Here is a 14,223-nt window from a genome sequence, read left to right on the forward strand (position 1 = left end):
TTAACTTATTATCATTAATATATCGCTCTTAAACAAATCGTTAATTCGAATTGGATGAGATAGACTGAATAATTGATTTAACATTTATTAATGCATGATAATTAAATTAGGATATAAATATTAGATTATTTCTTTCCTTTCCTTTTCTTTTTTCTTACAAATAAATTTTTTCATTCGTTTAAAAAATCATTCAATATATTTCGGATATATCAATTGGATCAATACATTAATGAATTTTTAGATTAAACATGTTGCTCACTTATATTTACTTTTTTTTTTGTGCTGCAATCATTATCGTTTAGAATTTTTCATGTTCTTCTTTGCTCAGATCGAATGTTTCTATTAGAAATGTATTAGATATGTATTAGATGATAAAATAAAAGCTTCAGAATATTTATGCTGGAAGTGATTAGATCGAATGTTATTCACGCACAGTATACTATTATATAATGAATCATGTAATTTTTACTTATTCATTTCCTTTCGAGGTCGGTGAAAGGCACTTGAAATTCGCATTAACGTTTTTATTATTATTATTATTGTTTCTTCTTTTTTTTTTTCTTTTTTATTACACTTGCTGATATTCCATTAGCAAAGTTCATTTTTTTTACAAAAAAAAAAAAAAGAAAAAAAAAGAAAAAAAGAAAAAAAAAAGAAAAAAGGAAAAGAAAAAAAAATTATAAAACAAGGATTGATACTTCTTTTTAATTCAAATGATCCTTTTTATCATCATGATTATAAATTATTATTGATATTAATATAATATAATATATTATTATTATTATTATTATTATTATTATTATTATTATTATATCATTGATTATGCTTTTGTTGGTAAAGTTAAAAAAATAAAATAATTCACAATAATTAATAATCTATTGTTTAGAGTTTTTAATCATCATTATTTCTTTATTATTATTATTGTACTCTTTCGTTAGCAAAGATAATTTTGTTGAAAATGACAGAGAGAGAGAGAGAGAGAGAGAGAGAGAGAGAGAGAGAGAAAGAGAGAGAGAGAGTAGACAAGGACCGTTCTTTTTTGTCGACATTCAGATTTTATAGAAGCATAGAAAGTGGGCGTGGTGTAGCTGTCGTTAGAAAAAGAAAATGGAAAGATTTTCGAGAGGAGAGTAACGATCGCGTGAGTATAACACTATATCACATATATACATTGTAACTTCCATACATATATACATTGTAAGGAAGTAAAGGCACACCTGGAAATGATTCTTGACTTATCGTTCAGTCGAGTGGTTCGTTCTTGAAAGTCGGTGCAGCGTGACGAATGCACTCGAGAGAAAGTGGCCTTTGGAAAATTACAAATTACCGACGACATATATCGATCGTGGGTCAATGTTGAGGCAAAACGAGGTTTCTGACTCTATTTCGATTACTCTTATTGACTTTAATACATATATACAAAAATGATATAATAATATCATTATCAATATATATATATGAAATGATAAAAATAAATATATAAAAATAATATATACAAATAATATATATATATATATATATATATATATATATATATGTGTGTGTATATGTATATGTATATGTATAAACTTTCTCTTTCTTTACTTCTCTCTTTTTAAATTATAAAGTAATTTATTATAAATAAATGTATATAGGGTGAATGGTGAAGGCAAAGTTCCTAGATAATTTTTAATATCACCTACGGGACTTTTTTGTTTAAATTGTTAAAATATTATGGGTATTAAAAATATTATCGATATTAAAAGAAATGTCATAAATGATAATTATATAAATTTTTTTCAACCATTTCAGTTGGTAGGTCACGTTATTAAGGGCGGTGGTATTGCGATATCAGGTCAAGAACAACGTCAGTTGGGTGGTGGCTTTTTAGAAGGGGAAGGTTCTCCTCCAGGTGAGTAATTAAATGTACGGTACAGAACAACAATCAAAATCAATCGATTTTATAATATCCCTCCGTCTTTCCCTTCAGTTCTCATTTTTCTGTCTCTCTTATTCTATTTAATTATACGAATGTACTCATTAATAATTCATTATTAATTTATATAAATTTCGTTGTCGTCATAATTTTGACATAATAATTGGATGATATTTAGATCGAGATATATTATTTCAAAGGAATTAATATAATAAACAATAGTTAATAATAATTAATTATTGATTATAAAAATCTTGTTTAACAAATTATCATACATATATCTATGCATTTTATTTAACATATAGCATGTTACATTTACATATTTTCTCGAATAAAAAGAATCTAAAGATTATAGATTAATATTCATCATGATATTTCCAATAAAATTGTTTCTTTTTTTTTTTTTTTACAAATGCAGGATCGGGTGGTATGTTAGGAGAAATAACAATGGTTCAATTGTACAGCGTTGCTCTGACAGCTGGTAAGGCTCATAAAGATCACAAACATCACCACGCTCATCATTACGAACACGACACTACGAATAATACACCAAGGCCGATAACAAGGCAACCGGTTACAGGACCGCCTTTACCTCCTAGTCCATTCTTAACTGGAGGTCAAATTAATCCCCAAGTAATATTAATCATTCTAACAATTATTGATAATAAAAAAAAAAAAAAAATGTATGTTTGTAATTATTATATATATATATATTCTTTTCCAATACGACATTAACGTTTAGGTGAAAATCAATCCGGGTGCAACATTGCAAATTATTCGAAACGGAGTGATCATGCGTCATCCAGCATTACCCAGGGAACCACCACCACAACCCTTTCCACCAGCCAATCTCGAAAGTCTCTCAACAGTGATCCCATTTGTTTCACAGTCACCAACACTGCCAGTAACTTTACAACAAGATTCCGGAATATTCGGAAATCCTTTAAGTAGACCAACCGGTCCTTATCACGAACTTTTCAAAAGAGAGGAAACTGTAACGAAGAGGGAAGATATTTGGGATAAGATTGATACGAAAATAACAACGACGTCTAACTCCACTGTTGTTGAGAACAACGACGATGACGACGATGACAAAGTCTGTTGAAATTTTTTCATTTAACAAATTAGCGAAAAAAGAGAATACATATTTTTAATATATATATACATATTATATAATTTCTTTTTGCATTTTTAGGTGAAGTTCATTGATAGGATTAAGGACGATACAGAAAAGACGTCGAAAAAACATGGTACAGAGAAAAAGAAAAGAGGAATCCTGCAATTGCCAGATGGTTTATTGTTCGATGAGAATTATGCCGTACCTCAAGGATTGGACAATGATTATTTGTCTGGTTTGGCCAGTTTTGATCTTCAATCGGTCAAGCAAGATAACAAAGATGACGAGAGAGAACCAGCTGAGGCTGAAGTTAAAAGGATTATGGACATTTGCGATGGCTGTGCCGAAGAACCTTTTGAGAAAGCCTTGATCATGGGATGGAGATCCGTACCTAAAAAGGTTTACTCCGGTGCTCTCTATATACCTGCTGTGCAGGTCTGCAAAGCTTTTTAATCGATCCTTCTCCTGGCTTCTCCTTGAGAGAATTAAATATCATATCCCTTAAAGGTTTCACGAAGCCTAAGAATGGCTGATAGATAAAAGACAATCATTTCATCTCATCTTATTTCATCTCATTTCACTTCTCTCTCTCTCTCTCTCTCTCTCTCTCTCTCTCTCTCTCTCTCTCTTTCTCTCTTTCTCTCTCTCTCTCATACACATACACACAAAATATAGTTATCTCTATATAGATTCTTCACGAGAAATCATAATGAATATTAATCTCGATCATATTTTCAAGATCGCAGAAAAAAAAAAAGCTCGTTCGAAAGCAGTATTATATAGACAAATAATGATAATCTATTTTCTTTTCTTTTTCTTTTATTCTTTTTTATTACAATCAAATAGTTTAACTTTAACGAGAGTTTTCGAGATAAAGATGTACTTGTTTGATTCTATTTAACAAAGTGATTTATTTCACTTGAGTCCATCGTATCTCAAACACAATTTGAGATCAAATATTATCTTTTAAGATGATAAAATCTTTTCTTCGTATATATATATATATATATATATATATATATATATATATATGTATGTATATACATATATATATTATGTATTTCGTGATTGCAAAAATTGAACGTCTACAATGATGTTCTCGTAGTTGTATTAAAATAGAAAGTAAATACCTTGACAAAGGAAAAAAGAAAAGCTCCTACCTTGCTCTTGTGAATATGTTGATGTTGATACTCGCTGTCGAATTCAGGCTCACTGAAATAACTTTGATCCTCCCAATGAGGTGGCAATCCTCCACCACCTGGTATACCCAATGGACCAGGCATTCCAGCGACTCCATCGGCACTTTCGAATAGTTTTAAAACGCTTCTATCCCTAATATCTCGTAGATGTAACCTACGAATTAAAATAGGATCAATCGTATAACGTATTATGAATTTGTTTTTATGAAATAAAAAAAAAAAAAAAAAAAAAAAAAAAAAAAAAAAAAGAAACAGATTATGAAGAAGAAAAGATTGTCAAATCGATACGAACGAATCCAAAAATTAATAATGACGTGTATAGGATTTGATTAAAAATAAATAAATAAACAAATAATAAGAATAAGAAAAAGTTTGATAAAAAATTTGGATAAATTAATTCCTTACCTGTGATCTTCTAGCTCGTAGAAGACGTTCTTATTACTATCGTGTATGTAAACCTTTACATGTGGACTGTCGAGATATTCCATAGTTAACTGTTTTGGAAAGCTTCTGACGAAGAGAGCCTTTACAGTGTCTATGCTGGTTATTTCGTTTGGGAGAAGTGCCCTCTTCGTCTCGTTCCTGTACTGTAGGAACACCAGTCCTGGGGAATCGTCAACAGAAACGAATCGTTCTATCAGTGAAAGCGTTTATCAAAGTGATCCGATATTAAAAACATTTTAAATATCACACTTATGTAGATATGTTATGTATCATCTGTGTTAAATATTTTTATTTTTTTTTTTTTTATAAAAATTATTATCAAAAATTTTGACGATTCTAAAATCATTCGTATCAGGATATACGAAAGAGGTTTTTTTTTTGTGTCTATGTACAATATATTCTTTCAATAAGTTCTATATTTTATTCCATTGTCAGTATAATTATTTGTTATTTTGTATCTAAATTTTAAAAAAATTTTACATAATAACAAGACAAAAGATTAGATTAGACAAAGGATTAATAAAAATTATATATGTCGTTGAGAAGGAAAACATATTCGCGCCTAACTTTTTTCTATGCTTGATACATATATATATACGAATCTACATATGATGATTTAAAAGTAAAATAAATTAATGAATAATAATAATGATAATAATAATAATAATAAGTTATATGCTCGTGGGTCGTGAGTTACCTAATGGTCGCTCCAAAGTTTTACTTGGAGTTCGGACAACGGGTAGGCTACTTCTTTGTTTTCCACCCCTTCGAAAACCAGTACTGGAGGTCTCCACTTCGGACATGATGCCTGGATCATCGTCGAATAGCATCGTTGACGAGGGTGGCGTGTAACCGCGCAGAAGAGGCGACTGAAAGAGACAAACGATCAAAAATTATTATCCCAAACGAAAATTAACATGATTATTAATTTTCTTTTTTTTTTTTTTTATCATTAACTTAATCAATTATTTAACGATAAAGAAAATAACACAGAGTCCAAAAGTAATAAACAAATATTCTCGCATGCAACTCGTGCCACATTGGGAGAGATGCTTGTGTGCGAATGTAAAAAAGAAAAAATAAGAAATAAAAGGAATGACGATTCGTATCAAGAACATTTAAACGAGAAAAAAAAAAAAAGAAGAAAAATAGAAAAAAAAAAAGAAAAAGAAAGAAAAGGTAAAAAATAACAATAACAACAACAAAATTACCTTTCTCTGGCGAGACTTGGTCCCCATCTGTAGCGGCAGCAGTACACGGAAACACACATACAAGTGAAACAGTTAGAGTAGTGTAACAAAAAAAAAGAAAATATAAGACGGATCAAAAATCGTCAGATGCGAATAAGTCCTTTCAGGTGATAAAAAAAAAAAAAAAAAAAAAAGAAAAAGAAAAAAAAAGAACAAAATTAATCATTATTTTTCAAAACACTTTGTAGGATTATATTTAAGATTTGCAGTTTTTTAATCTAAGGGATTTGTAAGTTTACAAAATAGAGAAAAAGAGAAGAAAATCATTAAGAAGTCTTGGAAAAGGGACTAATTAATTTCTTAAAAAGTTATTTTGATACTTTTCCGAATACACCTAGGGACTTTTGGTTCAGCCTATATAATAAAAAATATAATCTTACGAAAAACATTCTTTTTTTCTTTTTCCATTTCTTTTCTTTCCGAGACAAATAGAGATATAGAAAGAAAAGATAGTTCGATAAAATTGACAAAAATATTATTGTAAATAATAAAGTTGGCAAGACAAGATCGAGCATGGGGATTAATATTATGAATTTAATGGGAAAATTTGGTTAGAGGATAATTAAGACAAAATTCATAGAGTAATTAAGAAAGAATTCATTCATCAATCTTATATATATATATATATATATATATATATATATATATATAAAAGATTAAAAGATGGGACAGATAAATAATAATACATTTATACGTACGTATGAAATACGGGTTCCTTAGCGCAAACGAGAGAGTTTCTTTTAACTGAGAAATATTCGCAAAGGAAAGACGAGAAGATTTTGTTTCTTTTTTGTGACAAAGATGAGAACGAGGATATTATGTATGTGTGTATGCGTGTGTGCGAGTATGTGTGCCTATAGTTAATTAACTGCTTCCCTTAGTTAGGCTCCTCCTTTCCTTCTTCGTGCATATATATATATATATATATATATATATATATATATATATATATATTTATCGTTCAACCTCGTAAACGCGCCTCTCTCCTTCGTCTTTCCTCAATCCGTTATAATATGAAGTATGTACATATATCATTATTTCTTGTATCTTTTTTCGTTCTTTTTTTTTTTTTAACCTTTTGCACCATGAGATCATCATCGGCTACGTTCCAATTTATTCAATTGATCCGATCAATCATTTAAAAATTATTCAGAGGGAAAATCTTGAATTATTATTTCAATTAGATTATTTATATTATTATTATTATTATTATTATTATTATTATTATTATTATTAATATTATTATTATTGCTATCATTATAATAATTGTAGATAGTTAAACATTTTTATGTATACGTATTTTCTATTTTTTGTAATATTAAACTACTATAACATACTAAATATTGTGCAATTATTATTATGATATTACAAATTAATTATTTTACTATTAGATTATTTCTAAAAAGGATTAGAGTAAAATTCTTCCATCCAATGTTAATTAACACGAATTACATATTATCTACATATTCACAGATAATTATTTTTTATATATATATGCAACATTATTTTTTATCCACGTATAATAATATTACATTACAAAACATTAGCAACATTTAGTAATAATAATAATAATAATAATAATAATAATAATAATAACAATAACAATAATAATAATAATAATAATAATAATAATAATAATAATAATAATAATAATAATAATAATAATAATAAGTTGAATAATACATTCTTTTGAAATAAAACATGTATGTAAACGGTACGTACTCCATATCGATGAGAATAATTTTATGTTGCAAAAGGTTAAAAAAAGAAAAAAGAAAATAGGAAAAGTAAGAAAGGAAGAGAGAAAAAAAAACAACTTGTGTTCGCCGTACCGAAGAGTGCAAAAAAAGAAAGAAGGAAAGAAAGAAAAAAAAAATAAAAAAGAAAAACGAAAGAACATAGAATAGATGGAAAATGAAGAAGAAAAGAAAAATAAAAGAGAAATGAATAAATAAATAAATAAATAAATAAATAAATAGAGAGTCGAAGTACAGATGCACGATGCTATTTATGTGTACAAAGATTCACCTCGAGATCCATGGTGCCGTATTGGCTATGGGGTGGCGGCAAGTGACGGGGATGAAGGGGGTGTAACTGTTGGCCCCCGGCGTTGAACTGCTGATGATGAAGAGAGGGTTGATGATCGCCACCAAGGGTGTGCCTTCTCGGCTCGTCCCTCGAACGACTCCCACCACCACCACCACCACTACCCGAACCGACCCTTCCACCTCCGATTTCGTTTCCTCCGACACCACCACCCCCACCGACTCCACCACCGATCCCAACCACACCTCCTCCACCGCCACCTCCTCCACCACCACCTCCTCCTCCTCCAACTCCTCCGCCTCCAGCACCGCCGCCGATGCTACCGCCGCCGATGCTACCGCCGCCGATGCCGCCTCCACCACCTCCGCCGATGCTCCGTCTACCCGGCGTAAGAGTAAGCTCGTTCGAGCCGACTTCACCCTCCACCCTGCCGGATCCACCTGGAAAATTTATTGACAATTTCTCCTTAATGCGATATAACGTTATCAGTTCTTTTTTCTTTTTTCTTTTTTACTTATTATAAACTTATATTATTTATACTTATGTACTTATCATAAGGGCTCTTTTCTCTTTTATTTTCTTTTCTTTTACGGAATATACTTTTACGATACGTTTTAATTTTCAAAATGAATTATTTCTCTCTTTTTCTTTTTTGTTAACTGTTTAATTCATCAGTAAATGCAATTTTATTTTGCAGAGAGTGAGAAAGAGAGAGACACAGAGAGAGAGAGAGAGAGAGAGAGAGAGATTACCAAATGAATTTGTCAAATTTATTAAAATATTTCTCTTTAATACACTCTTTAATTATGTTCCAATAAAATAATTTATATTCGTTGAGTGATTTTTTTTCCTTTTTTTTTTTTTTTTTTTTTTTTTTTTATGTATTTGAAATATATTTTTTCGGTACGTTTTAATTTTCAGAGATATTTTCTTCCTTTTTTCTTTTTTTCTCCTTTTTTAACGTAACAGCTCAACATGTCCGCCGTTTCGCTTTTTCACAGATTTTTATAATTAATTTCGTTCAGGGGAGTTTTATTTCTTTTGCAAAATATTAAATAACAAATAAATTTAATACGGATTAAAAAAAAAAAAGAAAAAAAATGAAAAAAAAAAGGAAAAAAAGAAAGTTTCTGGATTATCGAAGAGTTTTTGAAAGCTTTCTTGAAAAACGAATTACTCTTTTACACGACGTTTTTTAGGCGCTATTTTACAAACTAGATTTTGTAATCTGAAAAAAAAAAAGAAATAAGAAAAAGAAAAAAAATAAAAGAAAATATAAAAAAGGAAAAGTCAATTTAAAATGTTTTCGGAATGAGTAAACGATTTTTAAAATCATCTAAGAACATTTGGCCAAGCCTGCAGTTATTCATAGAACTGACATCATCGTTCTATAGAGTACATCGTATAAAAGCTTTTATAGTACTGAAGTTTTTTAAAAAGCGACTGACACAAAAGGAATTATAGTTTGTCGATCTATTTTTTCTAAAACTAGAACGAATGTTGACCGATACTAAAGAGAAAGGGGGGAGGGGGAGAGGAGGGAGAAAGAGAGCGAGATAGAGTAATGCGTTAGCATGAAAATAACCGGAAATAGTTATATGTTGGTAATGGTGCGAAAAGCTTCCAGAGCTACTTCTCAACACCAAAAATAATCCTACTTGTCTGTTGGATATGTGTATGTATAATTTTTTTTTTTTTTTTTTTTTTTTTTTTTTTTTTTTCGATTACTAATAGGCACCCACATGATTAGAATTCTGTTTCCATAAAATACGTTGGATATTTTTTTTTCTTTTTCTTCATTTTTGATTAGATTCAATTAGGTAGCAATAAATCATTAAAATTCGTTAATTTATTAAGCGTTTAAATTGAATGTGATTTCAATTTTTTTTTTTTTTCTTTTTAACCATTTTCTTTAATTACTATTAACCTTGATCGAGCCTCAGGGAATAATTATTTTAACACGATAACACAAAATAATGAAGAACAATTCTATTTATCTACTTTTTGATTTATTCATTTTTTTTTTTTTTTTTTTTTTTTTTTTTTTTTTTTTTTTTTTTTTTTTTTTTTTTGATAACTATAGAGAACTAAAATAGGTTACACAAAAAATCATTATCGATTCGTGCGTAAATAATTATTCGTAATACGATTTTATTTTTCTCATTTTATATCAATTATCTGACGAATCCGGATCTTTAGAATTTTCTTTTCTATTCTTATCTTTTATTTTCTTCGTTCCTTTTCTCATTATTCTAACCAAACGCGATTATTATTTTAATAGGGCGATTTTTCTCTGATAATGTCAAATGAGAGAGAGAGAGAGAGAGAGAGAGAGAAAGAGAGAAAGAGAGAAAGAGAGAAAGAGATATATTAGAAATGAGAAAGCGTCGAATTGTCGTAGCTTGAAAATTTGTGCACGGAAATAGGTCGGTTGTCGCAAACGACATGGTCAAAGGGGACCGAAGAGTTAGCTCGCTACTGAGCTAACGAAGAAGAGAGAGAGAGAGAGAGAGAGAGAGAGAGAGAGAGAGAGAGACAGAGAAGGAAGGAAACTTCTGCTCGGCATGACGTTGTCGAGTCTATCGTCCAATTAATGACGAGACTCGAATTCTGGTACACCAGAGAGAACGTTGGCCAAAGTACGACGTATCTCTGGACCGTAGTCTCCTATGCGTGCTTTGCGGATTTCAAGTAGAATGATTTAGTCAGTAATCTAACGTTTAAAGCTACGGTGACGTGTATATATATATATATATATATATATATATATATATATATATATATTATACGATACATTTTTTATTTTTCCATTTATACAGTGAACTAGTTTGATAAAGATAAAAAGAGAAAGAAAGAAAAATATATTAGCATACATTATTCATATGCTACTATAATTAATTTTATGATAGCGTATGAAATTCTGTAAGTTTAGAATTACGTATTATATATTTATACATACATGTATTTTTTTCTTTCTTTTTTATTTTTTTTTTTTTTTTTTTTTTTTTTTAATTTTTTTTTTTATTTATTTTAATTTTATTCTATTATCATTGAATTGATTATTTCATTCATCATATAAATTTGACTTGATTTGAATAGCATAATCATTTTTACAATCGAAATAGTATAACTTATACTTGTTATAAGTAAAAATATTGTATAAAATAAATGGTATAATGATATAACGATGTAAAACTTAAACAATATTTAATTATATCGTTTATTATATTATAGGATACACAACTTTATAATAATAAAATATATCGTTAGTCTATATTAGAATATAATATTATGTGATAATAGTTATCAATTATACGGTAACATTAATAACTTTGGAATTTTTTTTTTCTAAAACGCGCGAAAAGAAAAAGAATAGATTAATGAATAAAGTTTTATAATTAATGACCTAATTAAATAAATTAATACATCGATTATATATGCAATTAATAATGCTTTTATTTAATTTTCTTACTTTCTCTCTCTCTCTCTCCCCTTCTCTTTCTCTCTCTTTTCTTTAAAAGATTCTATTATGACAACATATTATTTATATTACTGTCAATTCGATAGTAAATACGCTATATCCCTGGAATAGTCATTCGTCATTGTGATAGTAAATATAAACGTTCAGTAAAACGTTTCTCTCTTATCCAAATTCAACAAAATTTATTTTTATCTCGTTTTTCCACTTTCTCTCTCTCTCTCTCTCTCTCTCTCTCTCTCTCTCTCTCTTTATCTCGATCTTTTATATCGTTCAATATTTCTACGTGTACGATTAATCTCTTTATCACGTAACATCGTTCAACGTTTGAACACAACTTAAACGCCATCCTTTGAATCAATATTTCAATATATTCAAAAATGCAATTATATACGGATTTAATGAAAAGTAACGGTAAAAAAATAAGTACAAAAAAAAAAAAAAAAAAAAAAAAAAAAAAAAAAAAAAAAGCAAGAAGAAAATTAGATTCCACTACCTTTCAATTGATCGTTCGGTCGTTTCACTAAAAACTCATAGTTTAGTTATTTAATACGAACATGTCGGTCGTCGGGATTAGAAAAGTTTCAAAATAAAAAGATATCAAATTTTACACTATCTTTCGATTAATTATTTCACTAAAACTTTTTTCGCATGATTTCTTTCTTTTGCATGTTCGTTCAATAGAAAATACGCCGTTGTTGGAAAGAAGGGATTAAAAAAAAAAAAAAAAAAAAAAAAAAAAAAGGGAAAAAAGGAAAGGAAAAACAGAAAAAGAAAAACAGAAAAAGAAAAAGTAAATGGAAAACAATGGACGACAAAAAAAAAAAAAAAGAAAAAGGAAAGAAAAATCGAAGAACCCTCAGGAAATTTGTGAACGTCGACAATATTTCGTATAATACACCAAAGTAGAAAATAGCACTATATTATAGTTAACGTTTAATCAGACTGGTGACCGAACGAGGGCACGATGCGTACTGCGAGAGTAAAGTTTATTTTCAGAGCCGTGAACGCGTGCTAGCGTCAGAAATCTAATCTATCGGTCGGAAATTCGAACGATAACGATGGGAGTGAGAGAGAGAGAGAGAGAGAGAGAGAGAGAGAGAGAGAGAGAGAGAGAGAGAGAGTGAGAGAGAGTGAAAGAGAGTGAGAGAGAATGAGACAGAGTCAGAGATATAGATAGAGATAGAGAGATAGATAAATTGCTTGAAAGAGAGAGAGAGAGAGAGAGAGGGGAAGTGAGAGATATAGATTGCTTGAGAATGAGTGAGAGAGAAAGATAGAAGGAGGGAGGAACGGAGAGAGGAATATAACGATGGCAATGGCCGTTTCGAACCGATCGATTCTTGAACGAGCTGTCCGCGATTAGGTTGATATCTCGAGGGATAGTAAATCCTGGACAAACTGTTGCGCAGAACGTTCCGTTCTTAAGTACATGAACGATGCATGCTCTCGAACGGATTGAGTATCCTCTTGGAATGGTCGTCTTTAAATAGACGTAAGGAGTATCATCGTCTCTCTCTCTCTCTCTCTCTCTCTTTCTCTCTCTTTCTCTCTCTTTCTCTCTCTTTCTCTCTACACTAACGCTTAAGGAAATCTTAGAAGAGAGCATGGTTAGGTTCGATGTACGCAACACAACCAACGACCCTGATCGTGATCGTGATCATGATCGTGATCGTGATCGTGATCGTGATTGTAATAGTGATCGTGATCGAATCATGCGTGCATACATGCATACGTATATATATATATATAAAGACATAGATCGATATTATGAAGATAAATCGATCCTAAAATGAAGCCTTAATAGGTTAATGCATTTGTCAAATTTTAGAAAGGATAAAGAGTGGACGAGAACAGGAGGAAAAAGTTACTAAGTGATTTTTAAAATCAATTAATCATTTTACGAGATTACGGGACCACCATGTAGAATTTCGTTGGAGCTTCTAGTTTTGACGTGTTTAAGCCTGTAGTTTTATAATATGAAACAAAAGTTAGCAACGACAGCGACGTGAAAAAGTGTAATTCATTTTTTTTACGTTTCAATTTTTTTCTTTTTTTTCTTCTTGTTTTTTTTTTGTTTTCTTTTCTTCTTCTTTTTTTTTTTTTTGTTTTTTCTTTTTGTTTTTTTTTTTTTTTTTTTTTTATTTAGTAACCCACGAACTTTTGATGACCCATTCTAGATAACGAATACGATTTTATAATTCATTATAAATTATAAAATTAATCGAATTGATTTTTCTTCGTGTCATCTCTCTTCCGTTACTGATCATTTCTATTAAGGATTTATTAGGAACCATTAGTATACGTGAAGATATTAGAATAGATAGTTTTACGTTAGGCGACATATTTTATTACAAATGTTACGGATTAATGTCAGATTTTGCCTACATTTTTTACATTTTTCTAAGTATATGCAAAGAGAAAAAAAAAAAAAAAGAAATAATGATTAATACAAAATGAAAAATTAGAGACAATAAACTTTCAATCTGTTATTCCTTCGTAAACGTTGTTCTCAGATTTTCCTTGAATATTTTAACACTACGAAAAATCGATCAAATTTGATAAAGGAATTAAGTAAAGTCGGAGGTGTGATAATTTTTAAAAATCCGATTTCGAGACAGAGAGAGAGAGAGAGAGAGAGAGAGAGAGAGAGAGAGAGAGAGAGAGAGAGAGAGAGAGAGAAAGAGAGAGAAAGAGAAAGAGTGAAACACGTCATGTCGAGTGGATGCATCGAATCTACTTTGCAAAAAAAAAAAAAAATGTACCAAAAAGCA

At 29.7% G+C, this 14,223-nt stretch overlaps 2 protein-coding genes across 30 annotated transcripts in view; one reads left to right on the top strand and one right to left on the bottom strand.

Annotated features, from left to right (window-relative positions):
* LOC124954805 overlaps window positions 1-4,812 on the top strand; it is an 11,706-nt gene extending 6,894 nt beyond the window's left edge. The window contains exons 5-8 of the mRNA XM_047508293.1: window positions 1,792-1,891; window positions 2,334-2,548; window positions 2,658-3,011; window positions 3,111-4,812. Coding sequence (XP_047364249.1) covers window positions 1,792-1,891; window positions 2,334-2,548; window positions 2,658-3,011; window positions 3,111-3,485 — 1,044 coding nt within the window. The 3' untranslated portion in view covers window positions 3,486-4,812. The remainder of the gene's footprint in view (window positions 1-1,791; window positions 1,892-2,333; window positions 2,549-2,657; window positions 3,012-3,110) is intronic.
* LOC124954800 overlaps window positions 1-14,223 on the bottom strand; it is a 109,518-nt gene that overhangs the window by 49,452 nt on the left and 45,843 nt on the right. For 27 of the 29 annotated variants that reach the window (XM_047508270.1, XM_047508274.1, XM_047508275.1 and 24 more), the window contains 5 exons: window positions 7,954-8,411; window positions 5,887-5,913; window positions 5,373-5,544; window positions 4,637-4,847; window positions 4,193-4,385 (listed from right to left, as the gene is read on the bottom strand). In XM_047508270.1, the coding sequence (XP_047364226.1) occupies window positions 4,193-4,385; window positions 4,637-4,847; window positions 5,373-5,544; window positions 5,887-5,913; window positions 7,954-8,411 (1,061 nt within the window). The remainder of the gene's footprint in view (window positions 1-4,192; window positions 4,386-4,636; window positions 4,848-5,372; window positions 5,545-5,886; window positions 5,914-7,953; window positions 8,412-14,223) is intronic. The other 2 variants (XM_047508266.1, XM_047508269.1) reach the window with 2 other exon arrangements.

The sequence above is a fragment of the Vespa velutina genome, chromosome 16 (genome assembly GCF_912470025.1).
Source record: "Vespa velutina chromosome 16, iVesVel2.1, whole genome shotgun sequence".
Taxonomy (NCBI): domain Eukaryota; kingdom Metazoa; phylum Arthropoda; class Insecta; order Hymenoptera; family Vespidae; genus Vespa; species Vespa velutina.